This window comes from Saccostrea echinata, unplaced genomic scaffold (assembly GCF_033153115.1).
Source record: "Saccostrea echinata isolate AGI-Se365-2 ecotype Australia unplaced genomic scaffold, CSIRO_AGI_Sech_v1 ptg000009l, whole genome shotgun sequence".
NCBI lineage: Eukaryota > Metazoa > Mollusca > Bivalvia > Ostreida > Ostreidae > Saccostrea > Saccostrea echinata.
Genome location: NW_026889758.1, coordinates 7,876,686 through 7,903,851, shown reverse-complemented (window position 1 = coordinate 7,903,851; position 27,166 = coordinate 7,876,686). Strand labels below are relative to the sequence as shown.

The 27,166-nt window shown below is 33.7% G+C and overlaps 1 protein-coding gene across 1 annotated transcript in view; it reads right to left on the bottom strand.

The window, feature by feature from the left end:
- Positions 1-978: 978 nt before the first annotated feature.
- LOC133181721 (uncharacterized) overlaps positions 979-27,166 on the bottom strand; it is a 45,905-nt gene continuing 19,717 nt past the window's right edge. The window contains exons 5-7 of the mRNA XM_061316285.1: positions 3,392-3,547; positions 2,889-3,011; positions 979-1,406 (exon numbers count right to left, since the gene is read on the bottom strand). Of these exons, the coding sequence (XP_061172269.1) occupies positions 1,015-1,406; positions 2,889-3,011; positions 3,392-3,547 (671 nt within the window). The 3' untranslated portion in view covers positions 979-1,014. The remainder of the gene's footprint in view (positions 1,407-2,888; positions 3,012-3,391; positions 3,548-27,166) is intronic.

Here is a 27,166-nt window from a genome sequence, read left to right as displayed (position 1 = left end):
AGTCCAACTACGGCGGAAGTCTCACTCTACAACACCGGTAATGTATCTCTAAATGTAAGGACTTTTATGAAGTTTAGGAATCCAGTATAGGTATAGGAACTCACCTTGGTTGACTGGAATGTTAAAAGTATTACACACTGAAATGTTATTTTGAAGAGTTTCTTCTTTAGAAAATGAACTGCGAGTTTGTTGGAATTCCAGAAGCAGAATTAAAACCAAGTTCTAAATTACAGTTATGACAATTAGCCTTGCAAACAAAGACGATATTGTTCCAAGCCTTGTCAGCTGGAACCATAACATGTTATGGAGAAGGTATTTATAGGCATTGCCTGTTGCCCAATCTATTTATTATTTTGAATAAATATTGTTTAAATCAACCATAACATGTTGTTCATGTAATCTTCCTAATTCTTTTATCACCTCCGATTCAGTACAAAAGAAAAGATAGATGGTTCGCATAATGCCTTTTAAATTGCTTATGTGATTCTTTATATTGCCAAAACACTTACTCAATTCTGACAAAGTGTTCAGATCTTCTGATGAACACGACGACAGACAAAATGTCACCTTGGTGTCTCTGATGACGTAACAATGGTTTTTCCTCATAGTTGGTCATTTTATAATGAGAAAACCTTCTGTTTTATGCTATGGTGTAATAGCCTTATTTAAAAGAAATAATTTCTTGAGACTATATCTTTTTGATATAGAAACATATTAAACTTTGCATGAACAACAAGACTACAATTCATAACCCTGACTGAAATATTCCGATTTTGTAAATAAACGTATTGAATTCATGGAGATAAAGTTCAAGGCTACAATATCAACATATCTGTGACTCAGCTGAGTGCTGTGGCCTATGGGAAACTCATTCCTGCATCATTAGGGGACAAGTCATAACCCCCCCCCCACTCCACCCTCTCCCCCCAAAAAAAATTGTTTGAAACACAAGTAATAAGTTAAAAATTCAAAGGCAATATTCGGTTGTTCTTTTGCATGCTTAGCTTGTACAGTCTATAATTTGTTCATTTCGTTTTCCCAGCGGTTAATATCAGTATGCATTCCTCTTTTGTTTTCGATTTGTTCTTCTTCGTGTGAGTATTGGTCTGATCTGGGCTTGGGGAGTCCATATCTAAGCCTGTAATAGAACTCATCTTTCCACCATCTTACACAAACAAAAGAACTCTCGCGGTGTGAAGGCCAGCAAAGTTCTTTAAAACCAGCCATTGATTTGTTACGTAGTCTACTAATTTTCTTGGACTCTTTGCTCTTTCGAATCACAAAGACGGAGAGGTTTTCTTGTGCTTTGCTTAGGATTGTATCCATGAGTTTGTCGTTGTAACTGCAGAAGAAGATAACACTGGAACTGGAATCTATTAATTCCTGTAGGCTCTGCATCTCTCCACCTATAAATAGATTTAAAATATTAAGCCATGATGTTACCCTAGCAATTGATTTTCTTGTAACCGCGAGTCAGCATGCATCTCACTTATAATAATGACAGTACACTAATGAGAATGCATTTTCTACCCACATTTAAGAATACCGCAACTTAGGTATGGGCCAGCAAGGCTTAAGACAGCGGAACATTAACTGGTAGGATTAGAAATATGCAGCATAAGTCATTTCCATCTGTTAAAGTCAAAACATTTGATGATAGGCAATAAAATGGGCGGGTATAATTCGACACGGACCTTTGAGAAAACATTGGATTGAAATTCTAGTTCGTTTTCAATCAATCCGAGCTAAGTGGTGTGGGGGTCGTTTAATTTTGAAATGAGCTATTATTCACGGTATTCCTCCATACTAAAATATTTTACGAAATAGATGATTTGTTCTCTGAATTTGGGTTCTTAATTAAAGATCAATTTCAACGAAGTTATCATAAGTTCCAAATAAAACACATGAATTTACTGTAATTTATGAATATGCAACTTGTTTATTTTTTCTTTTCTAAATAAAATAAGATTTAACAATCAGTTTATAGGGAAGGGGAGCCCGGATAAAACAGGATATCAAAAATAACTGTCGGGCAAGCTAAAATCGGCGACATTTAATGGTATTAATCAGTTTCTGTTTAGTACATAAATATTTTTGTTAGAAAAAATTTAGGCATTAGTTACACTACAGATTATAATTGGTTATTGGTAAATACACTCAGTTTTTCATTCACAAGGAGTGGAGCCCCGAGTGTGAGGATGTTGTATCTTCGGAATGTTAAAGACAAAGAGGGCATAGTTTTTCGTCGGGTACAATAGTGTCGTTTACTGATTTTTATTTGAAAATTAAATAAGTACACGAAAATCAGTAAACGACAATTGTAGCGATCGTAGACTATTAAATTGAGGCCGTCACCTTCCGAGATCGATTTTTAAAAATAAAGGGGGGAGGGGATCAATGGAAAACTTCGCCTTGATGATTGAACGTATAGGAACCGTGATATGATTCCTGACATTTTCATTTGAAAATGTTGATTTTATTCATTCATTGGCCATTGCCAAGGTCTAAAAATTTACATTATTCATTCATCAGACGAGACCATCGAAAGCTGATGTCTTTTCGACGCAGCTTACGCTCGCGAGCGCTTGTGAACATTTTTTGTACAAGAATAATGTATTTTGTCGATCATTCGCGAGTTCGCACGTTGATGATTATACCTCTAACCCTAGTCCGAAATATGTTTTCCAGACTTTTTCACGATTTTGATATTTGACGTGCCAGGAAAACGTCAGAACCCATGAAAAGGCGCCATAATGAAAACAGGAGGCCATATTTTTGGGTCGATTTTCGATACATTTTTTTTTACTTCCCATAATGGCGCCGTTTCTGACGTGTGGTATGTCAAATAACAAAATCGTGAAACCTCAGCTGCTTTGAACTACACTAACCTTTGTAACTATCCTCCGGTGTACACACTGTGTACATTAAACGTTCCAGCTCGTCTCTCAGTCTCGTCGCCTCCGCTGTATGATCATCGTCCTTGTACAATAAGACGTCAAAATATTTTGTGCCTGAAATATATTAAATATTACGTACGAATTCGAAACAAATTACAAGATTTGTATGCTAGATTTTCTAGCTTTTGCCTTAAGTACATGCAGAGAATAATTAACCAGTCCACTAACCTATATACATGTAAGTAGGAGCAAAAGCAAATGCTGATAACTAGATTACAGGCACAGGCGTATTTGGAGTCATCCCTGTATTTTTCTTAAAAAAAATGAAGGGGGACCCCATATACGAAACAAGTGTCTGTGAACTAGAGGTATTAAATGCATATTTTTATTCAGTATAATTCTTTATATCGAACTAATATTTAATTGATAAAAATGAGAAATTCCCGGGGATGTAAAAAGGGGGTCGGGGTATAAGTATGCGTGCTGACACTCACCTCGATCTGCTTTATTGCCCCTACATAAGTGGTACCTAAAGCACCAGTAGAAAAAAATATAACAGAGGGCAGAAATTATACATATCCCAGCAGTCGGCAACACGACAGACAGAACAATAGCAGAAGTGTTGGTGTCTACGATTTTTGTCATGGTCTCTGAAAAATAATAAACTGAGGATATTCCATATTCACAGCTTGATAACATATTTAGAACTGCAGTCATTCTCGCTTTCAGAGAAAACGAAACTTGGAAAAGTGTTTACATGTACTAGCTGCCATTTTCAGTCTTATATCTAAAAAAAAAAACACAGATGGGATACTTTCAGTTTATCCCATCCGATAGTTTTAGCTGCTACTATAACAAACTTATTAGTGTTATTTGCATGCTTATAAGACTCATAAAGTCTGACTTTTAGACCGTGCGGTCTTCCACGGTACATGTATATTATTAGCTTCGACTAGCAAAGGCTAGCAATATGATATAAAATAGACCACGGTCCATTATTATCTTTAAAAACAACTGTAAATAGCAGCAAATCAACTCTTGAATACTATTGGTCATCGCTTCAAAAAAATAAAATAAATATTAATTTATTTATCGATTTTCAAATTATTTAATTTCTTGTTAAATCTAAAATGATCAATGCGAAATCGGAAAAAAAATTAAATAAAAAAATCTCGATACGTCACATCGCCGAGTAAAGTTCGCGGGAACATTCCACGAGATCTGGCTGACTGAAAATGTCACATGTATCCCAATGATCATGATTTGGTAAGCATATAAGATCTATAGCAAAATGAAGTGCAGTCGAAAGAAGATGCATGTTCATAAATATATGTAGTAAATTGTAGAAAAACTTGAAAGGTGTTAAAGGTCAATGGTACTATTAGGACCTGCATGCCATATAGTTATGTTAGGCTTTGTTCGAATTTCCTCTAATCAACAAAACTTTTACATTTAAGAGCAATTATAGCTGACATCAGTATTTTATATGAGTTAATATATATACATATAAGGATAGGCTTCAAAGGTTTTCTTTAGACAACCAAAAACAAAGAATGAATAAAGTTCTTCAGACTTTTCTTTTTATAAAGGGGACCACAACTTGGCACAAGCCTATATAATAGGTGTGTTCTTATTTTTATTCTATAGTATTTACTGACAAAATCAACAAATAATACAGTGTGCATTTGTCTCTATTGAAAGAGATTTTTTTTATTTCCAAATCAGGGACCTAAATTTCACTGTGTTTTGATACATTATTACAAACATGCACATACATAATTATGTGTATTATCAAATTCATGGCCCCATGGTCAGGGGGTCTGGTGCTAGGGTGGGGCTATATAGATTATATAGTGAAAGTGCATTAATACTTTGAAAATCTTCTTCTCTGCTCCTAGGTATTAAATAAACTATAAACTAAGTACATAGTTATGTTGAATAAGGCTGCCTCTTCCAAAATTGTGAATTTCATGGCCCCTGGGTCAGGGGTTCTGGTGTTAGGGAGGGGCTCTATTGATTATATAGTGAAAATATATTGATTCTATAAAAATCTTCTTTACTCATGAACATCCAGAAGTCAAACTATTGGCATGGATGTAATAAGCATTGACCCCTCTACCAAAATTGTGAAATTCATGACAACAGGGTCAGGGGTTCTTGTGCTAGGGTGGGGCTATATAGATTATATAGGGCCAAAATAAAAAATACCTTTGTTTCCCCTAACGCGACCGACCCACTTAAATCCTGCCGACTGAAATTTTTTTTTAATAAGATTATTCAAAATTTTGTTTAATGTTTATCAACTTTACAAAATACAATTTCATCAAAGTCTGTTTTTTATTAGAACGTCGGCTTTTGTTTTACTCTCATTTGGCGCCCACATGTGGCCACAGAGGTTATGAAACAACGGCAGTGTATCAATCTTAATATATATCTTTAACTTATAAGAATCCTACACTCTTGAAACATTTCGCGAATTAAATGTACCATGACTAAGGAGTGTTACAAATGCGTCTTCTAAAATTAACGTACGTAGTAAGCATGGCAAAGCGTGCCTCATGAGCAGATGAGGGGCCCACCTTGTGTATGCATATCAATGAATTTCACTGCATTTCATTTGTTTCGAACTAATAAACACTTCATGTATGATTCTATTTTTACTATATAGGACCATAGGAGTTTGTATAATTATTTCATCTTGATAAATGTAATTCAGATGTCGTGTCTTCATTCCTTTAATTTATAGGGTAAACTTCGTGACTATAATATTACATATATGAAATTTTAATCATTCTAGATATGGTTTGGTTGAATTAAATATTGCATTGTTCATACAGGTACACTCTTTCCAAAAAGCGTTGAAATCTTTAAAATTGGCTTATGATACAGCTTCCTGAGATGGCCAGTGTATTTTTCTTTAGTTAGGACCTTGAAAATAGGTTGTTTCTTTGCTTTAAAATACCTTTAAATGTTGTTGGGTCAACAACATTTGAACTCCTGCCTGGTGGAGGGCTCCTAATTTAGACTTTTTCTCGGCACTTATGGCCATTGATTATAAAGCATCAGTAAGGGATCTTTTTCTACATGTAAACTGCGACACTGCATGGACCTAAGTTTTTACGGTCTCATTCGACTGACCAGTCTCCACGTCCCTCGTCGGGACCAGTGACTTAGAATAAGCTCCTGAATTATGTCATGACTCCAAAACGAAACACTAGAATTACTGCGCAATGCGAGGCCCTTGACATTTTGTCTGTGTAAGCACTCGAAGATGATAGTAGGTTTGAATCTTGTCTTTTTGTAAAAATTCGATTTCAATAAATTTATGCTGGCCTGAGATATTTCACAAGTTCAAATGAATAATATTTGTGAATTAATTTACCATACATGTTGCTTTTGAATTTCATTTGTATGATACATATTCGGTTTAAAAATCGTTTCTTTTGTTCTTTCTTTTTTATAAAGATTTTATTCAATTTTTCAGAATGTATTTTCAAAACTGCTGTCAGAAAAAAAAAATTTACCTACCTACCCAACTTGAAATTTTAGGGTCGGGTTAGGGGAAACAAAGATATTTTTAATGATGGCCTAGTGAAAGTGCATTATTACTTTGAAAATCTTCTTCTCTGCTCCTAGGTATTAAATAAACTAATTAAATACATAGTTATGTTGAATAAGGCTGCCTCTTCAAAAAATGTTAATTTCATGGCCCCTGGGTCAGGGGTTCTGGTGTTAGGGCGGGGCTCTATTGATTATGTATTGAAAATTAAAGTGCATTATTACTTTGAAAATCTTCTTCTCTGCTCCTGGGTATTATTTAAAATAACTTAGCACATAGTTATGATGAGAAAGAGTGCCTCTTCCAAAATTGTGAATTTCATGGCTCCTAGGTCAGGGGTTCTGGTGTTAGGGCGTATTGATATTATATAGTGAAAATGCATTATTTCTTTGAAAATCTTCTCTGCTCCTGGATATTATCTAAACAAAGGAAGTGCATAGTCATGATAAACAAGATTGCCTCTTTCAAAATTGTGAAATTCATGGTCCCAGGGTCAGGGGTTTTGATGAAGGGGGGGGGGGGGCTTTATTGATTATATAATGAAAATGCATAATTACTTTCAAAATATTTTTTCTAATTCTTTGAAAATCTTCATCTAAATGCATAGTTATGATGATGAGAGTACCTCTTCCAAATCTGTAAATTTCATGAACCTGGGTCATGGGTTCTGGTATTAGGGCTGTGTTAAATCTATAGTGAAAATGCATTATTTCTTAGAAAATCTTCTCTGCTCCTAGGCATATTGAAGGCAAACAAAGTAAAAGTTTTAATAAGCAAGGGTATATTTACTTAACATCTAGACCATTTAATCAAATGTTCTGGTCCTGGCCAGGGCTTTGTTAATTTGTATTCTACTGAGCAAAGTTATTCCCCTTTGCCATTCACCTTTGATAATTAATCACTGTAAATAATGTATTTGAATGGTTAATAGAATATGATAATTATGCAAGAACATTTATCGTATAGTACAAAGAGTACTTTCATAGTTTTATTGATCAGGTAGACTTGGAAATAATAGATGAATAAAAATGAGACAAAAAAATAACTTATCTTTTTTGAATGTTCTTCAAAGGCCAAGAGAGGCCAGTATGAGAGGTAATAATATGGGTTAAAAATATTTTGTTAATAGTCTGCATGGTAATAATGATAAATGGGGGACAGATATATAGAAAATAGACCGATTATTTTGTTGATTCTAATTATACTTTTTTCCTTGCATTTGGGCAATATAAGCTTCATATATCAGTTTATGGATCCTCTAAATTGTTGTACTCAGGTGACCGTTAAGGCACTTGGGCCTCTTGTCTATGTATAGGCTTTTTGGGACCCCCCCCCCCATGAATATTAAATAAATCAACATATTCAAAAAACCTCTAGTGCTTGGTAATATTTCTATTTTATAAGCTCACTTGAACAGCTGAGCGAAGCCAAGTGAACTTTGTCCATTGTCTGTCTGTGTTGTTGTATAATCTTTTGACAATTTTAACTTCTATCCAAATTCACCAGACCATTTTCAATCAAAATTAGACAAAGCATTCTTGAGTAAAGGGGAATTAAGCTTGATCAAATAAAGACCACGTCTTTATTCAAGGGGAGAAAATCAAGAAAAGGCAAAAATATATTGGGTGTCATTCCCAACATATTTTCACTCGAAGAACTGGGCAAGAAAAATACATATGGTGAAAGGTTTCTGACACTGTCAAGTAAGCTTTTATTATCACATTTTCTCTGGCATCCATCTGTCAGTAAACTTAATTTTCACATTTTTGGCATCTTCTCAAGAACCACTGGGTCAATTTCAATCAAACTTGCCACAAAGTATCCTTGGGTAAAGGGAATTCAAATTTGTTTGAATGAAGGGCCACACCCTCTTTCAAGGGGAGATAATAACCAATTAGTGAAAAATTGATAGCATCTTTTAAAAATCTTTTTCTCAAGAACCGGCGGGGATCGACATTAACGGTTGTCCGATTCCCGGGGCAAGTAATTTCTGAGTTAGGGCAAGTGAAATTATCGACGTACTTGTCCGATCGGGCAAGTGAATTTTTCTCATACAAATGTACATATTTATTTAGTTTACATTAATTTATAAATAAAACAATAAATTGAACACTTGATTTCCGCCACGCACCTGACTGACAATGTTTTTAGATTCGGAATTCCTTGGTAGAGTTTCTGGATAATACCGCTCATTTAAAAATCAGGTTCGTTATTTTCTTTCGTAGTAAATACGCTCTACGTATAACAAAATTTTTGTTTACTTCTTATTAGGAAATTAGATTATTTATTCAAACACAGAATATAACCACAGTGTAACACGATGTATCCTGATCAAGATAAGATGTATGTTTCGTAGTAACTATCTTCCTTTAGCGTTGCTTCACAGTTATCTGCGGAAGTCACGATTCACAAAAGGATCCTGGTTCCTACCAAAAATAATTTTTAAAAATATGAATTTTATTAAAAGGAAACGGAGGGTTATTTTTGCATGACAGTGTATGTTAACAAGTTAAATTTACAAGTACAGCGGTATACAATTATGTACAAATGCGGCCTGCATCGACAATTTTTCAGGTAGCTAAACTTGCCAAATTGACAGTAGTGTATTTGGTCACATTTTTTCTTATCATAACGTTTACAGTAATTAATAATTTTCTTCTTAAGTTCTTTCCTAATTTTGGGCAACCAAGTTTTGTATTCGGACAAGTCAAAGTTTGAGATCACTTGCCCGAAGTGCAAGTGAACCTGAAAGTTAATGTCTATCCCTGGAACCAGCAGACCACGAAAAAAGAAACTTGTGTGGAAACAGCTTCAGGTAGTGTACATTCAAGTTTGTTCAAATCATGAAGCCTTGAGGGGTAGCAGGGTTCGACTCCAACATTTTTAGGCTTTAGTACAGCCGGACTAGTGCTTCTTTTACTAGTCTGCATACAATTTTATGAGTCGGTCAAAAAAAGAAACATCCATTTTCTTTAACGATTAATTTAGAAATAAACATTACAATATATACAAGTACTTTTTTGAAATAAACAGAGCATTAATGTGAGGTGTTCATTCCACAAATTCATTGAAATCTCGCGATCAAGAAGTACCATCGTATTCCAGATCTCATTCTTTTTTCTTTATGCATTATCAGGGATACATCCAAAACATTGTGCTTTTATTTGTCATGCTTAATCATGATCGCTAAAACATTTGATATTGTAGCAATCGGTCGTAAGATTAAGTGCTGGATTGATTCAGAATAATGTAACTACCCGCCAAGAAGCTAGAAAGCTAAAAATACATGCGGAATTTTCCAGTAAAATTTGTCGAGAATCCAACATCAGTCATTCATTCATTTTGTTTTTCAGAAATTTTAATTGGTTTGTTTAGACTAATAATCCGGGGATTTTATTAGTCCGAATGAAAATGTATTAGTCTAAGACTAAAGGACTAATGGTAATTCGAACCCTGGGTAGGGTGGGATCACATTGGGCATTCAAAGTTTTACATAGGAATACACGGGAAAAATCTTTACAAATTTTCCTCTCAAGAACAGAAAAGCCATGATGAGTCATATTAATACAGAAGCATCCTCCGATAGTGTAAATTCAAGTTTGCTCAAATCATGAACCTTCAGTTGTAAATTTGGGCCACAATGGGCGATCAAAGTTTTACATCGTAAAATAAAGTAAATATCTTTTAAAATCCTCTTCTTAAGAACAGGAAAAAATCTTTAAAAATTTTCTAATCTTCTTCTTAAGAACAGGAAAAATTCTTTAAAATTTTCTAAAGTCATTAGTCAAAGAAATATGGAAGCATCCTCAATTAGTGTAGACTTAAGTTTGTTTGAATCATTCCCCCTTCCTCTCCCTCTGAGGTTATAGATCGGGACCACATATATAAATTTTTGAAGGTTGAACCGATTTCTTTTTTCTAGCCAAAATGCTCAGGTGAGCGTTGCGGCCCATGGGCCTCTTGTTATCAAGTTGCAGCCCCGATAGGAAGGGTTGAACCATCATAGGGGATAAAAAATTAAAATTGGAATATAAATGGAAAAATGTTTTTAAATTTTCTCCAAAATAGGAGGGTCACAATAACTGATATCAATATGCAAGCATCCTCATGTAGTGTAAATCAAATTTGTACAAAACATGGCCTTTGGGAGTAGGGTGGAGTCAAATTATGGGATCAAAGGTTTGTTTAGATGTATTTTATAGAAAAAAATGTTTTAAATCTTTGTCTCAAGAAGCGTGGCCTTGATTAGGCTGTTCAAAGTTAATTCTACGTTTAAAGTCACTTCTAAAATTCAAAACCTACGAGGGGGAAGGAAAAAAATAAACAAACAAAAATTTTAAACAACTGTGAATTTATTCAAATCAACCTATTCAGTACATAAAAAAAACTCTACTGGACAATAAGAATATTTGATTTGACATTTAAGTATAATTTCCCAAACAGAGAGTTTTTCCTTAGTATGTTTATTAGTTTGAATCCTTTTGTGAGCATGCACAGTGTAGACTTGTAACTAGGCCTAGTTGTATGTCCATTGGATTTATATCACCACATACATGGTACCCTGTAGGGGAATGCTTCTCCTTGTGGAAATAGTTCATCAATTTCTACAATTAAAATCATGATGACAATATTCAATACATTCTTAATTGAAATATCTTGAAATTGAACTATGATGTATTTTTTTCTCATAGTGTTGGCATTTGGTTTTGAAAGTTTAAATACAATATTTGTTTTATGTACCATTATAGTTGTTAGGTTATTTTACCTTGATTTCCATGCACATGACAGGATTCTTCACTTCTTGGAACCAATTCCCTTTCTTACTCTCTTTTATTTGAAAGGTCCCACCTTCTGTAAACTTCTCCCTGCTGAAATGTAAATGAACTGTATTATTTTTCCTTAAAACTGCTAAGCCATTTGTAGGTATATGAATACTATGTTTATGATTAAATCAACTAACTGTTCCTTCAACTTTTACAGGAATATTTTAAGATGAAACTATGAAATAATTGTAAATGATGCAACACAAAAGCAAAAGCTTTGAAATTCTCTTCAAATACAGTGAATAGTAAAGCCAAAATAATCACAAACTGAGAGTCTGTAATCTGAAGACTGATAAAGAACTAATCAGAACAGACTGTCATTAACCTCAATCATGAAATCACATTTATGATCTTCTACTGTTTGATTCACCAGTTTTCTTCTTATTAAGACACCAACTGCAGTAACAAAGCACATTTTCTTTCACTACAGGATGCAGAATTGAGTCGCTAAATGTAGAACCAAACCGGAACGGATATATGAAATTCCAAATTGTTTTTTTTTTTTCAAAGACGGATTTCTCCTAAACCTACGCGCAAGGGTGACGTTAAACATAGAATTAACTTTAAACAGCCTTAGGGAAATTTATTTGCAAGTATCGAGGCGCAGGTTATCCTCAGAAGGTGCAGGTTCAAATTTGTCATATTATACTCCCCCCTCCTCCTTCTACCTGGGAGAGGGGATAAGATTGGACCAAATTACAGGCCGATCAAAGGTTTACGGTGAAATATATAGGAAAATTAGGGGATCAAACTTTTACTGTAACAGGTGATACATAGGAAAAAAGATTTTAAAAATTATCCTCTCAAGAAAGACAGTCCCATGATATAAAATCAAATAAATATGTAGATATCCTCAGGTAGTGCGGATTCAAATTATTTCAAATAAGGTCCTTGGTCAAAAGTAATGTGGGCCACTCATATTAGGGGATCTGATTTTTACATGAATGCAGAGTAAATTTTTAAAAAAATTCTCAATTAGCAGGGCTTCACTAAATCATAATTGATTTGCAAATATTTTAACATTGTGTGGATTTTTTAGCTCACCTGAGCCAAAGGTTCAAGTGAGGTTTTCTGATGAAAATTTGTCCGTCATCGTTGTCCTTCTAAACTTTTCACATTTTCATCCTCTCCAGGACCACTGAGCCAATTTAAACTTAACTTGCCACAAAGTATCCTAAAGTGAGGGGAAGTCATTTTTTTTTTTTAATGAGGACTACATCATCTTTCAAGGGGAGATAATTAAACTACCGGGGGTATTAATGAAAATTTAATGTTATCTTTAAACCTTTTATATTTTTACAGGCCTTTAGTTGCTTTAAATTGACTGACAAAATTGGGGGTATAAAAAAATAAAGGTTTGGAACTTCTCAGATAGAATACCCAATTTTTGCAATGAAATGTTAATAAATTAAATTATTCGAAATTACACTTTCTATTCAATCTCTTTACATATAAACAAACTACATTACTTCAAAATTCATTCAAAAAATATTCATATCATTCATATTTCACATGTGTATTCCTTGTGACAAGACCTTTCTTTTGATACCAACATATTTGACTTCTTGTCCTTGAACTTGGAGTTTGACCCACTTTTGCAAAATTTTACCAAACTTTAACCTTGGCTATAACTCTTGAACAGTTGGTGCTAGGGCTCCATACTTCACGTATATTCCTTGTGATAAGACCTTTGGTATAAATATATTTTGACCTTTTGACCTTGACCTTGGAGTTTGACCCACTTTTGAAAACCTTAAACCTTGAGTGGTTGGTACTAGGGCTTTCATATTTCACATGTGCATTTTTGAAAAGACCTTCTCTTGGATATCTGAACAATTTGACCCTTAAACCTTGACCTTGGAGTTTGACCTGCTTTAAGCCATACCATTTGAAAAGTTGGTACAGGGCTTTCAAATTTCACATGTGTATTTCTTGTGAAAAGACCTCTTAGATACCAACAATTTTGACCATATGACCTAGACCTTGGAGTTTGACCTACTTTTGAAAAACTTCAGACCTGCATGTCCTTAACTTTTGAATGCTTTGTGCTAGGGCTTTCATGTTTCACTTGTGTTTTTTTTTGTAACAAGAGCTTTCCTTGGACACCATTAATTTTGACCATTAGACCTTGACTTACTTACATATTTCACAGGTACATGTATATTCTTTGAGACAAGACTTTTCCTTAGGTATAAACAAATTTTATCTTTTGACCTTGATCTTGGAGTTTGATTTGCATTGTAAAAACTTTCACTTTAGCCATAAGCTGCCATACGGGGACATCATTGTTTCACAAACACATCTTGTCAAAAATTATTTCCCATGGCTGCCATCTTTTGGGGGGAGGGGGGGCATCGTCGGATACCCACGGGTTATCTGGTCTTTTACTTATCTGACCCGTGGTCAAACTCACCGAAATATTGTCATAAAATAAGCTGTTGATTTGTTGATTATAGACAACTAATCAGAAAATTGGATCTCTTCAATTTTGAAAATACATTTATTACTTTGTTATTTATGCTTTATACCTTGACGCTCATTAAAACTTGCAAATTTTGTTTTAAAATGATTAAAGACAAGTTGTACAGGTCATTTACATCAAATACCAGTACAAAATTCATAGGAATACCTTTCTCAAACTGTGAAATGCACCAGTGAGTGGATTTATTTGTAATCCGTGTGTTAACTATGGAAAAGTTTTGTCATTGCCGAATATACATGTGTCACATAACTTTTGTTTGTTGTTTGCCATTGCGACTCTGTGGAACAGATAATCAAATGACCCACGAATAGTCAAAGAAATATTGAAGCAACTTCATTTAGTGTAGATTCAAGTTCAAATCATGCCTCCTCCTCCTCCCCCGCCCCCTCCCTTAGAGTTACGTTGGAACCACATATATTTCAAATTTTCAATACTGAACTGATTTCTGCTTTTTCCTAGCCATTGTGTTCAGGTGAGCAAACAAATTATGCAAATACTATGCAACTGTTTGCTGCAGTTCTAACACCATCTTTGTACCTATGAATGACCAGGGGCCCAAGCTAATTTCAAGTAAAGAAAAAAATAGGTCAATTTGGGAATTGGTTTCAGATACACATTTCTTGGGAAGTACATGCAGTGTATACTGAATTTCAACATGAACTTTGGAACTAATTTAGATAATGTTTATTCATTGTATGTAAATAGATAGAAATAGAAAGTATAATTTTAAATCATATGATTTACAAGTAGTTCATTTGCAAAAGTGGGTACCATATCTGAGAAGTTCCACACCTTTATTTTTTTTTATCCCCCCCCCCCTTCATTCTAGTTAAAGCCGGGAATCCAAAGCCCTGTTGTTTTAAGTTCTTCTCAAAGCTTAAGGGATAATTCATGTACACGATACAAATAATGATAGTTATATGCTGTATATGTGGCGGACAGGCAGGTTAGATTACCACGGGGTTAGATGGCCTGTTGGTGGAGTGCCTGACTAGTGATTTAGGGGGCCTGGGTTTGAATCCTGGCCTATAGTTGGTCTGCATTTTCTTCCTTTTCAATTACAGTAAGTCCTGTGCAATGCCCTAAACATACCTGGGGAAAGAGCCTGGGTTGGTGACTTTTGGGCGACTTTTAAGGGAGGGAGGGCAGGGATAGACATTAACTTTCAGATTCACTTGCACTTCGGGCAAGTGATCTCAAACTTTGACTTGTCCGAATACAAAACTTGGTTGCCCAAAATTAGGAAAGAACTTAAGAAGAAAATTATTAATTACTGTAAACGTTATGATAAGAAAAAATGTGACCAAATACACTACTGTCAATTTGGCAAGTTTAGCTACCTGAAAAATTGTCGATGCAGGCCGCATTTGTACATAATTGTATACCGCTGTACTTGTAAATTTAACTTGTTAACATACACTGTCATGCAAAAATAACCCTCCGTTTCCTTTTAATAAAATTCACATTTTTAAAAATTATTTTTGGTAGGAACTAGGATCCTTTTGTGAATCGTGACTTCCGCAGATAACTGTGAAGCAACGCTAAAGGAAGATAGTTGCTACGAAACATACATCTTATCTTGATCAGGATACATCGTGTTACACTGTGCCTATACTCTGTGCTTGAAAAAATAATCTAATTTCCTAATAAGAAGTAAACAAAATTTTGTTATACGTATCTAGCGTATTTACTACGAAAGAAAATAACGAACCTGATTTTTAAATGAGCGGTATTATCCAGAAACTCTACCAAGGAATTCCGAATCTAAAAACATTGTCAGTCAGGTGCGTGGCGGAAATCAAGTGTTCAATTTATTGTTTTATTTATAAATTAATGTAAACTAAATAAATATGTACATTTGTATGAGAAAAATTCACTTGCCCGATCGGACAAGTACGTCGATAATTTCACTTGCCCTAACTCAGAAATTACTTGCCCCGGGAATCGGACAACCGTTAATGTCGATCCCTGAGGGAGGAGGAGGATCGGAATGAAGTGTCCAGGTAGGTTTTATGGCCTGTGGCCGGATGGCTCAATGGAGACCCTACTACTGATTCAGGGAACCTGGGTTCAAATCCTAGTCTGGTCCTTACATTTTCTTCCTCACCAGTTACATATGTGATGAAAACAATAAACCGTTTATTTGTACAGTCCAGAAGATCAAATTCTTTTAAATCCAAACACAGTGTCTTAATTCATCACAAAGGTCTCTTTGAGGCACATTTTCTCCAGAATAAAGTTCATAATCAAAACTTTTTAGGATTATTAGTGCAGCTGTCAGGGTATATATATATGGCATCCAACTCGCAGACTCTTAGTTTTGTTTTTGAAAATCTGAAATGGAAGAAACAATTTTTATTTTCATTCTGAAAACAATTGAATACACCTTTTGAGCATAAGGAAGTGTTGTTCTCTTGAGAAACTTATTTTTTATTGGAGAACTGTACTTGAAAATAAGTTCAGAGTAAATTTGTATTTACTATCTAATAAAGTTTTATTTGAATCAATGTTTTTGAGTACGAGTGTATATATAACAGAAACACCAGACAAATTCTGGTGTACCGATTTTTATCACATTACTTTACTGCTTTATACAGTGGATATAGCCCAAAGGGATATCATTTTCATATCCAAGATTGTGAGTCACACTATATATACAGGGTTCAAACTGAGTGGAAATACTCTCTAAATGCGACCATAAAATATATTTTAGCGATTATGTTACATTATATGCTAGCAAAATTTATCGATTAAGTTCCAGTTTTAGTTTTTTACTTTTCAAAATAAAAGATGTTTGAATGTCTGCATGTCACTGAATTGTAGTTCTGATCTGGTGCCGAAATTAGTCGGGAGTCCAAATTAGGGGACGGCTATTTGATTCTTGGGGGGGGGGGGGGGAGCTGGCCAATTTTTCCGAGTCGGATTATTTATTTTCATGTCGGTGAAGGACAGATTATTTATATCCGAGATGATAAAGGACAGATTATTTTTTTTTACTGAAAAAAGTCAGACAACTCCCGCCCCCCAAAGGAAAATGCCCAAACTCCAAAAACGGGGGTGGGGGTAGTCTTTATTTTCTTGCCAGTCGAGGAAAGACTATTTATTTTCGACATTTTCGATGACAGATTATCTCCAAAATCTGCCAGCCCTCCCCGTTCAAAATCAAATGATCGTCCCCTTAAATAAACCTGTATCTTCCCAAAATGTTTTTGAAGCCCCCCCCCCCCAAAAAAAAAAAAACTTTTAAGTTTGTGATCAAAATCTGTTTCTTCATTCCATGTTTCTCAATGAATTGTTCTTGATGTAAGTTATAAAAATAATCATACCTTAATTAAATAATCTTGAGTTGTTATTTACTATTGTTTGTCTATTTGAAATTGCTTCTCATATCACAGGGGTTTTCTTGAAATCCCAATCTGGCCTAATTGACCTTGAAATGCTCAATTCTATGGGCCCCAGCACCCTTATTCAAAGTACCGACCGACGAAAAAAACACCTTAACTGCAGTAACTTTTACACTGGACTAGAGCTTGAATGTACCACTTTTGAATAGTTTTTTTTTTTTTTTTAAGAAGAATCGCTGGTGAATTTTCAATTTTGCGAGTAAATGTTTTTGCCGTTAGGTAAAGTTTGCTTATGGTCAGAAGAGTCAATTTTGAACCCTGATATATATATATATATATATATATATATATATATATATATATATATATATATATATATATATATATATATATATATATGCTGAAAGGAAAAAATGGTAACCTTTTGAAGTGACTTAGTGACTTAATGTTATATTTTCGAACGTATTTTCCAGTTTTGTTATCAAACATTTAACTCTTCTTTCATCAACAAATAAGCAAAATCTCATTTATTTACATCCACTGAATATTATCTCCTTTATATTTTTTAAGAAAACCATTGCCGTTTATCAGCCAGTAAACACTGCTAAGCATACAAGTACCACATCTACAGGTTTCTTGAGCACTGGCTGTTCCATCAATGGAACGTACAATGACGTACACATCAATAATGCACTATTACATCTACTAAATCCTTTTTTAAATGAGTATTTTTACAGATATAACTTTAAACAATAAAATGTCTTTCTTTGTTAGTAGAGGAATTAACGTTGCAGCTATTGCAGAAAAATAATAATTACATAACCCCCTTACGCGAGTTATGCGCGGGTTATGCATTTTTTCTTCAACAACTGCCACATTATTTCCCGTACTAACAACCAAAGAAAGCATTTTATTGTTGAAGTCAATCTTATTTGATTTATAAATCACAAAGATCTAGTATACTCTAATGTATAGTATCCAAACCAAGCTTTTCTGGTACAGCCATCGTGGCTCTAACCTAAATTTTACTCAAACAACTGTTCAGTGTGACTGGTTGAAGACATCCATATCATACTAGTATCATAAGAGGTCTGAGTGTACAGTCATATTCATTCGAGATTATATTAAAAATTTTCATATGAAAAATACATGTATGATTGGTTTCTGCTACCTGTCTGAGAATGTTAATGCTAAAAAATCGTCTTGGTTATGAAGATTGAAGAAAAAACAATATGTGTTTGTTAAACACATGGTCAATATTAATAGTGCCTCAAGGAAGAACTTGTCACAAGGAATGTACATGTGCAATATGAAAGCCCATAGCACCAACGTTGAAAAGTTATTGCGAAGGTTAAAGTTTTTTGAAAAGTCAAAATAATGTCAAGGTCAAATGTCAACATTAATTGTGCCATAGGGAAGAGCTTGCCACAAGAAATACACATATGAAATATGAAAGCTTTAGCGCCAACTGTTCAAAAGTTGTTTTATAATAAGATTCAATAATTAAATGATACGAACTCATAAAGCAGTTAATGCCATCTTGTTTACATTTGCTGAAGTCCTAGCTAAATGGAATGAGAGAAGCGGTGTTAAATAAACATTACCAATCGTATTAATTTGGAATTTTTTAAAAAATCTACTTTAGTTGCTATGAAAAAAAAGAAAAAATGTCAGGCTCTTTTATAGAATAGATTTTGAAAGGGGGAGCTTAAACAGGGAAAATGACAGCTGAAAAAAATCTTTAATTAACCCCCAAGAAAAGAGAATTCTTTTAACTTCAAATTTTGTTTTAGGGGGGCAGGGTAAAGGGTGGGGGATTAAGGTCCATTAGTGGGGGCCACTCTTTCAATGAATATTTTTAGTCTAAATTAAAAGTAATTATTTACGTTCAGGAAAAAAAGTTGTTGGGGGAGGGAGGCGCACCCAAATCCCATCCCAATAGCCACCCCCACACAAAATTATATATTCTTAAATGCACCTGCGTGGAAGTCGGTAGCAAGTGAAATAGCTTTCCAAAACTATTTGTATCAGTTTGGAATTTCCCGATCTATTTTTTAGACCAATGTAGAGAAAATAATTCTTTTTGTTTTACCTTTAAAAATTTGTTCCTATATAAATATATACTAAAAAAAGTCTAACATTCTAATGTTTTACTGAGCGGTCATAAAAAAATCGATGCTTGACTGCAGAGTGAAGATATTGGACCTGTGGACGAGATATTGGACCGCTTACGCCACACTGTGGGTGGGATTATCTAAATCTTATTTGCATTCGTTGGTATGGAAGCTAGCTGCAAAAGAAAATGTATAATTACAAAAATAAATAAATAAATAAAAGGTATAACAAAATATTTATTGACTGCGTCCTCGGGCAAATGCGTTTTGTCGACCCCTCGAACCAAACTGTTTGCCTGAGGCCTAACGGCCTCAGGCAAACAGTTTGGTTCTTGGGTCCGACAAAACGCATGTTGCCCTCGAACCCAGTCAATAAATGTATGAATGCTTACAATATCAGTAAAGAGAATCTGAAATCTCTCTCTATAGTGATGAATCTGGGAGATTGTACGATAAGAATCATTTCTAACTATCTCAGTTTCCTTATTCTTTTATGCATAAAGGATTGGGGAATCATATTTTTATTATTTATATGGTAATTGCCATTCTAACAAAGTCTCTCTATCTGTGGACATTTTTCTTTGCAGGTAAATGCATGAACCAATTTAAATGCTAGTAACATAAAAAGCTGACCACTCCTAGATTTATTCAAATCTTTAATGATGCCCTAAAGCATGTCACATATTGAAACACTCTACTTTTTTAATATGGTCTATGAATAATCAATTAAGAATCGCACCATTTAAGTACTTCACAAAATGTTTTTTTTTTAAAGTACATGTGTGACAAAATTGTATTCCTAACAATATATTACAGTCACTGTGATAATTTTAAAGTATTTTTTAAAAAGCTTTTTATAGATAGAATTAAGTGATACACATAATGATAAACAAGTCATTGACAAAATTGGAATGTGATACATTTTTGGGGTAATAGTCTAGGGATGTCAATTTTGTCGATAATTCATATTCGAATATTCAATGAAAGTATTCAAATATATTCGAATATTCGATAAAATAAATAAAATCTAGTTTAGTTTAAATATGTATCATCCTACTTGAAAGGTTTAGAGTAGGTATTCTTATATTGGAAGTAAAATTGTATGAAGACTTTTGTAGGTGTAGAATAAGGATTTCCTTTTGATATTTATCAATGTTTTAAATAAATATTTGATTTAAATGTAGAAAAGTACAATTTTAACAAATTATACAATCATGTGTTTTTATAGTAGCTCCAACTGAGGAACCCGTCGTCTTACCAAAGGCAAGATAGTCGTATACTGTTCAGATTTCAATACGTGCAATAAATTACAATTATCGGCCTGATAAGAAATATGATCATAACCTTTGATACAATGTTTTTAAAATATAAACAAACATTTCCATAGATAATTTTCCTAGGTAATTAACTTCTTTCCCGATAATGAAAATAAAATTCAGGATTATGTACAACCCGTGATAATCAAGTAATTTACACATTTATTCTGAAATTGAGCCCTTTACAAAATTTAATTACAGACAAACATTCAGTGATCAATTAAATTTATTAAGATAAGTATTCTCTTCACGTCTTTTAGACATTCTAGGAAGATTTGTCTTTTGTTGTCCTCGATTCTATGTCCGATTGTATTTAAGAAATAAAAAAAAAGTATTAATTTAAAAGTACGTTATGTATTATACATAAAACATTAATGTATAATTCATTAACATCTTACTCAAAACAAAATAATTTAGTAGATATATACGTGAAAGAAATCAGGCGATCAATATTGATCGCTTGTAAATTAAAGGGGATATCTAATAAAAATTTATTAATCGCAGCTGTACTTCTTTTAATGAAATCTGAAAAATACCGAATATTCGAATCTTAAATTCATATTCGAATATCAACTCATCGAAGGAATATTCGAATGTTCGAATATTCGTTGACATCCCTAGGTAATACCCATCCCTACTGAGCTACCCAGGATGATGTCCACAGCTCAGACAGCTTCTCTTATATATATGACAAGAAATCGCATCACACTGTCAAATGTCTTAATCTGACCTTCGAGTAAGTGACCAAAAATCTACCGCTCAATAACTTCCTTCAGGCACTCTCAATGAAAACTGTTGGTTACAAAATGTCCAATTAATTGCATCACAAGCGCCAAATTGACACCCTTGAGCTTGCAGTGATTTTTTTGGGTTAAAATGCCAACGATATTCGGCTGTTTCCCCTCACAGAAATTAGCTATTTTTTCCCAATTATTAGTATATTTTCCCAATTTCAAACATACGAACATTATGTTTTAATTTTGAACAAAAGTCGCTAAGTATATACATGTACGTTTTTATTTTTAATGATTGTGTAAAACAATGCAGATATCCATATAAGCAGATAAGTAGCTTATAATATTCTCAACGAACTGGTAAATAGTTCCCAGATACAAGTCATGTTGCATGTTGACATAATGATTTTGGTTTGACCGCCATTATTATGTAGTGGTTTAGATTTCTATTTCATAGCCCTTGTTTCGTAAATTATATTTTGCAAGTATTTTTTGATATTTCAGTCTGATAATTCTATTTACCTTATGTTTTCAGTTGTTACTTAGGTAGAACCCCTTTATTATTTGTCTTTTATAAGTTAGGACATGTTTTGACATTCCACATGTTTTACTTTTTAAACAGGAAGTGTCATCCATGTTGGCAGTCTTTCCGTAGTACTTTTGAAAGCTGTGTTCTGATTGGTTAAGTTAGCTATAGGATCTTTGATGTTAATTGGCTTTTATTTTTGGGCCTATAGCTAGGGTATTTAAAGCTGTGTTCGTGTAGTTTTCTTCACTTGGGTTGGGGAACACGACCTTATGGTTAGTTCCTCTTTACTGTGCTAAGAAAACCTAATGGTTTATGAGCACTATTTGATTAGTACCTTTAGAGTGCTAAGAAAACCTCATGGTTTAACAGTACTCTAGGTCTTAGCTAGCTTTAGTTTCACGTTTTTCACAAGTTCTAGGTTTTTTGTTAGGAAACAGTTAGGATGTAGGTTTTATAGAGTAAATTTATTTTCCCCTTTCCAAGTCCAGCCTGGTCTAGGGATATGTAGATAACAGATCTAATTCCTAGAACTACTATTCACTATTTATTTATTTATGGTGTTGTTTATTTTCTAGGTTAGATATTTTTAGAATCCAGATTTAGCATTATTATTTTAAGTTCAACTCTGGAGTGTTGATTAGTAGAGTTCATATTGGGTGATGTAGCTCATTTCCTTTACATTTTTTTTAACTCATTGACATTAATAGCAGTTTTTACAGGATTTTTGACCTTTTTCATAAGTATGGAAGCTCAGTAGGGACATAAATTATTTTCATAGGTTTTTCACATTCCTCCCATTTTCTATTAAATTTTTCATAAACTTCTTATTTATTTAGTGAGATTATTGTAATTCACTTGCCAAATTAAATTATATTTTTGATAAAACTTTATTTATTCCTGTGCAATTTTTAAAGACTCTATTCTCTGTTAAATTTTGATTATTATTTATTATTTGATATCATTTACAAAGGTTAATTCTCACTTTATTAAATTTATAAAACTTATAACTGTGTTTTCATTTAGTGTTGATCATAGTTCAGATATCCCCTTACCTGGGTTGACAAACATAACTGGAGATAGTTTACTGCTTTAAGCCAAGTTGCTAGTAACTTTGTTAAGTTATTCATCAAAGAGTTCTACTTCCGGTTACAATAACATAGAGGGTCAGGCTAATAACAGGAAATGGACAACACATAGGGTTTCACTAAAATCAGGAAACAACAAAGAGTAAAGACTGTAAACTTGATTATCAATATAAGACAGTTTACTAGATTATGAGTCTAAATGCTGGTTATTTTTTTTTTATGAAATGAGACAAAGCAATTCAAAGGAAATAGAAGCTATAAGATGTGACTAATATAAGACAGGTTCACATTCAATAAAATATTGATGTTAATGTTTTAAATGATTATTTTATGAATTCAAATCAAATTCAATTATTATTAAACAAAATCTGTTGTTGTTACTTAGTTTGATTATTTTATGTATTTTTAGCATTCTAATTTACTATAAATGATTTTTCCCAATTTGAGGAAAATGTCGCTTATTTTCCCAATTCAAAAGGATGGGGTGGCGGTTTAAAAAATTAAAAAAAAAATCACTGGCTTGGATATTTGATCAAGTTAGGTATTTTATGGAAAACATTCATCACTGTAGTAAGTATGACTAAATTTGTTGAAAACACAAGAGATCCATGGGCCATGATGCTCACCTGAGTCACCTTGGTAGTGCTGTTATTCATCAGCAGATTTTAAATAAAATCTCACTTTATTCACATGAAAAATTCATTATCAATTCCATATCATGGCCCTAGCTTAGCTCCAAGGGATTGCAGATGTTACAATATCCTTATGATGTTGTGGCCTTATGACTACAAATGAGGGTTATGAATTGAACAAAATTTAAGCTAGCTGCACTTCCTAAGGATACTCGCATATATGAATTGGATTAATTGGACTAATCATGACCCTGTTGTTTTTGAGAAAACGATTTTTTTTCTTCTAATACTCCAAAGTAAAACTTTTATCCCATATTATGGCCCCTATTCATTCCTGGAGGCAATGATTTAAACAAACTTGAATCAGCAATACGCAGGCAGTGATGTTTGCATATCAATATGGCAAAATATGGTCCTGTTGCTCTTGAAGAAAAGATTTTTAAACTTTATATATATATATATATATATATATATATATATATATATATATATATATATATATATATATATATATATATATATATATATATATATATATATATATATATATTCCCACGTAAGACTTTGATGCCTAATTGTGGCAACAACCTACGCCTGGGGGCTATGCTTTTCACAAATTTATATATACAATTACTTGAGGATACTTGCACCTCAATATCGATTATCATGGCTGTGCTGTTCTTGAAAAGATTTTAAAACATTTTCCCTATATATATTCTGATGAAAAAATTGACCCTGTATTGTGGCCCCCCACCCCACCCTCAAGGGCAGGGATTTAGACAAACTTGAATTTACACCATGTCAGGAATTAAAACTTTCATACAAGTTTACCCTTTCTGCTACAATACTGGGCTGAACATTAACATTTTTCCAATTGTCTGTGTCCAGTTCATTTTGTAATAGGACAAGAGGCTCAAGGGCCTTTAAGGTCACCTGAGTTTAATAAAAAAAAAACCTGTGAAAGATCCATGGAATGGTAAATAATTAATATAGTAAATAAATAAATAAAATTAAATTCAAACTAGAAAAATATGTCCAAAAGACATGAATGCCCCACTCAGAGTATTTTAATAATGCAATATGAAAGTTTGTATGAGTGTATGATATTTGAAGAAAATATCTTCTGAATCATTAGTTTTTTTTATAACTGAGATTTATACACAATAAAAAAAATAAAGTCAAAGGTCATTGGGAAGGTAAAGGTAAAAAACATGGCCCATAGGTCTTATAGGTCACCTGAATATCATGTAACAACTTTCCCACAACTGAATTAGGTTCGTGTTTTAAACCAGAGGCCATGAAATTCATAATTTTGAAAGAGGTGCCCTTCCTCATCATAACTATACACTTAGTTTGTTTACTTAATACCCAGGAGCAGAGCAGAGGATTATCAAATAAATAATGCATTGTGTATAATCAGTAGAGCCCCAAACCCCTGACCTTGAGGCCACACATTTCACATATTTTGTAAAAAGGCACCCTTGCTCATCATACCTATGCATTAGTTCATTGGCTTAATACCAAGGAGCAGAAGATTTTCAGGGAATTAATGTATTTTCACTATATAATCAATAGACCCCAGTCCTAACATCAAAACCTCTTACCAAGGGCCCTGAAATTCAGAATGTTGGAAAAGCACCCTTGTTCATATTAACTATGCATTTAGTTTGTTTCTTTAATACCAAGGAGTTGAGGAAAAGATTTTCCAATCATTGATTCATTTTCACTAAATAAATAGTGCCCCACCCTAATACCAGAGCTCAACAAAATAGTTACTCTGGTAATCAGCAACAACTCAGAAACATGTCTGTATCTATATATATATCAGTGCTATCTACCGGTACACTTCATTACTATCACCAAACATAACACAACAGTAGTGCTTTAGTATAAAACACAATATCCACAGAGTAACACCCAGGATCATACCCACACCATATTTTGCTCTCTTTGTCTTTTAATACATGTATATGAAAGTATTTTTGTCTCATTTTTATTCATGCATCTATTATTTATAAGACTACCAGCTGTCAAATAAAACCTTCGAAAGTACTTTTCATATTATAAATATTTAATATTTTTGTATTGTCAATTTACCTATCAACAAGAAGTCTGTGAGCCAATGCTCACTAGTAATACCCCCGCTTTGATGTGAATGTACACAAGTTCAATTATGGACAGACACAAGGATGAACAAGAAGTTGACAAAAATGAATTCCACCATATTGCATGCCTAAACAAAGAGTGTGCTAAAATTTCAAGCATCTGCAATTAGTAGTTGCTGAGAAAACTGCGACTAAAATTTGTTCTGTATGGTACGGATAGACGCACGGATAGTCAGGAAGTTGAAATCAGATTCGTACAAAAATGATTCCCACCATATGGCATGCCTAAATAAAGAGTGTGCTAAAATGTCAAGCATCTGCAATCAGTAGTTGCAGAGAAAACTGCGACCAAAATTTGTTCTGTATGGTACAGACAGACGCACGGATGAACAGGAAGTTGACATCGGATTCGTACAAAAATGATTCCCACCATATGACATGCCTAAACAAAGAGTGTGCTAAAATTTCAAACATCTGCAATCAGTAGTTGCTGAGAAAACTGCGACCAAAATTTGTTCTGTATGGTACGGACAGATGCATAGATAAACAGGAAGTTGACATCTGATTCAGACAAAAATTAATCCCACCATATGGCATGCCTAAACAAAGAATGTGCTAAAATTTCAAGCATCTGCAATCAGTAGTTGCTGAGAAAACTGCAACCAAAATTTGTTATGTATGGTACGGATAGACGCACAGATAAACAGGAAGTTGACATCGGATTCGTACAAAAATTAATCCCACCATATGGCATGCCTCAACAAAGTGTGTGCTAAACTTTCAAGCATCTGCGATGAGTAGTTGCCGAGAAAACTGTGACGAAAAATTTGTTACGGACAGACAGACAGACAGCTAGACACACAAGGGTAAAACAGTATACCCCCCTCTCCTTCGGAGCGGGGGTATAATTACGATATTTACATTGATTAATTATCAAAAGTGAATAACTTTTCTTAAAGCAGAGTAAATATTCCAATATTTAAAATGATTAAAATATAGCACTACCCTAAATCCAGAACCTCTGACCCAGGGATAACGTATTTCAACATTCGGAAGAAGCATACTTTCTCATCATAAACATGCACTAAGTTTCTCTGCTAAATACTCAAGAACAACCATAGAGGAAGAATTTCAAAGAACATTTTCACTATATGATGAAAAGAGCCCCGTACTAAATCCGGAACCCCTGATCAAGGGGGTAATGACTTCCACAATTTTGGAAAAAAGTATTCTTGGTCATCATAACCATGCTGGATATTTCCTAATATATATTACAGACCTATGTAAAAATTTGATCACCTTTTGTGGCCTCACCCAATACAGGGGCCCCCAATAACACTACCAGAAGATTTTTTCCTATATGAATTTGAGAAGTCGAAAATATGAAAAGTTTACAGACGGACGAACAGCTAGACAGATAGACAGATGAATGCTGGATAAAGAGTGATCAGAAAATTTTACTTGAGCTTTAAGCTTAGGTGAGCTAAAAAATTAAACGAGGCCCATGGACCAAAACGCTCACCTGAATTACTTTGTTCTTCAACAG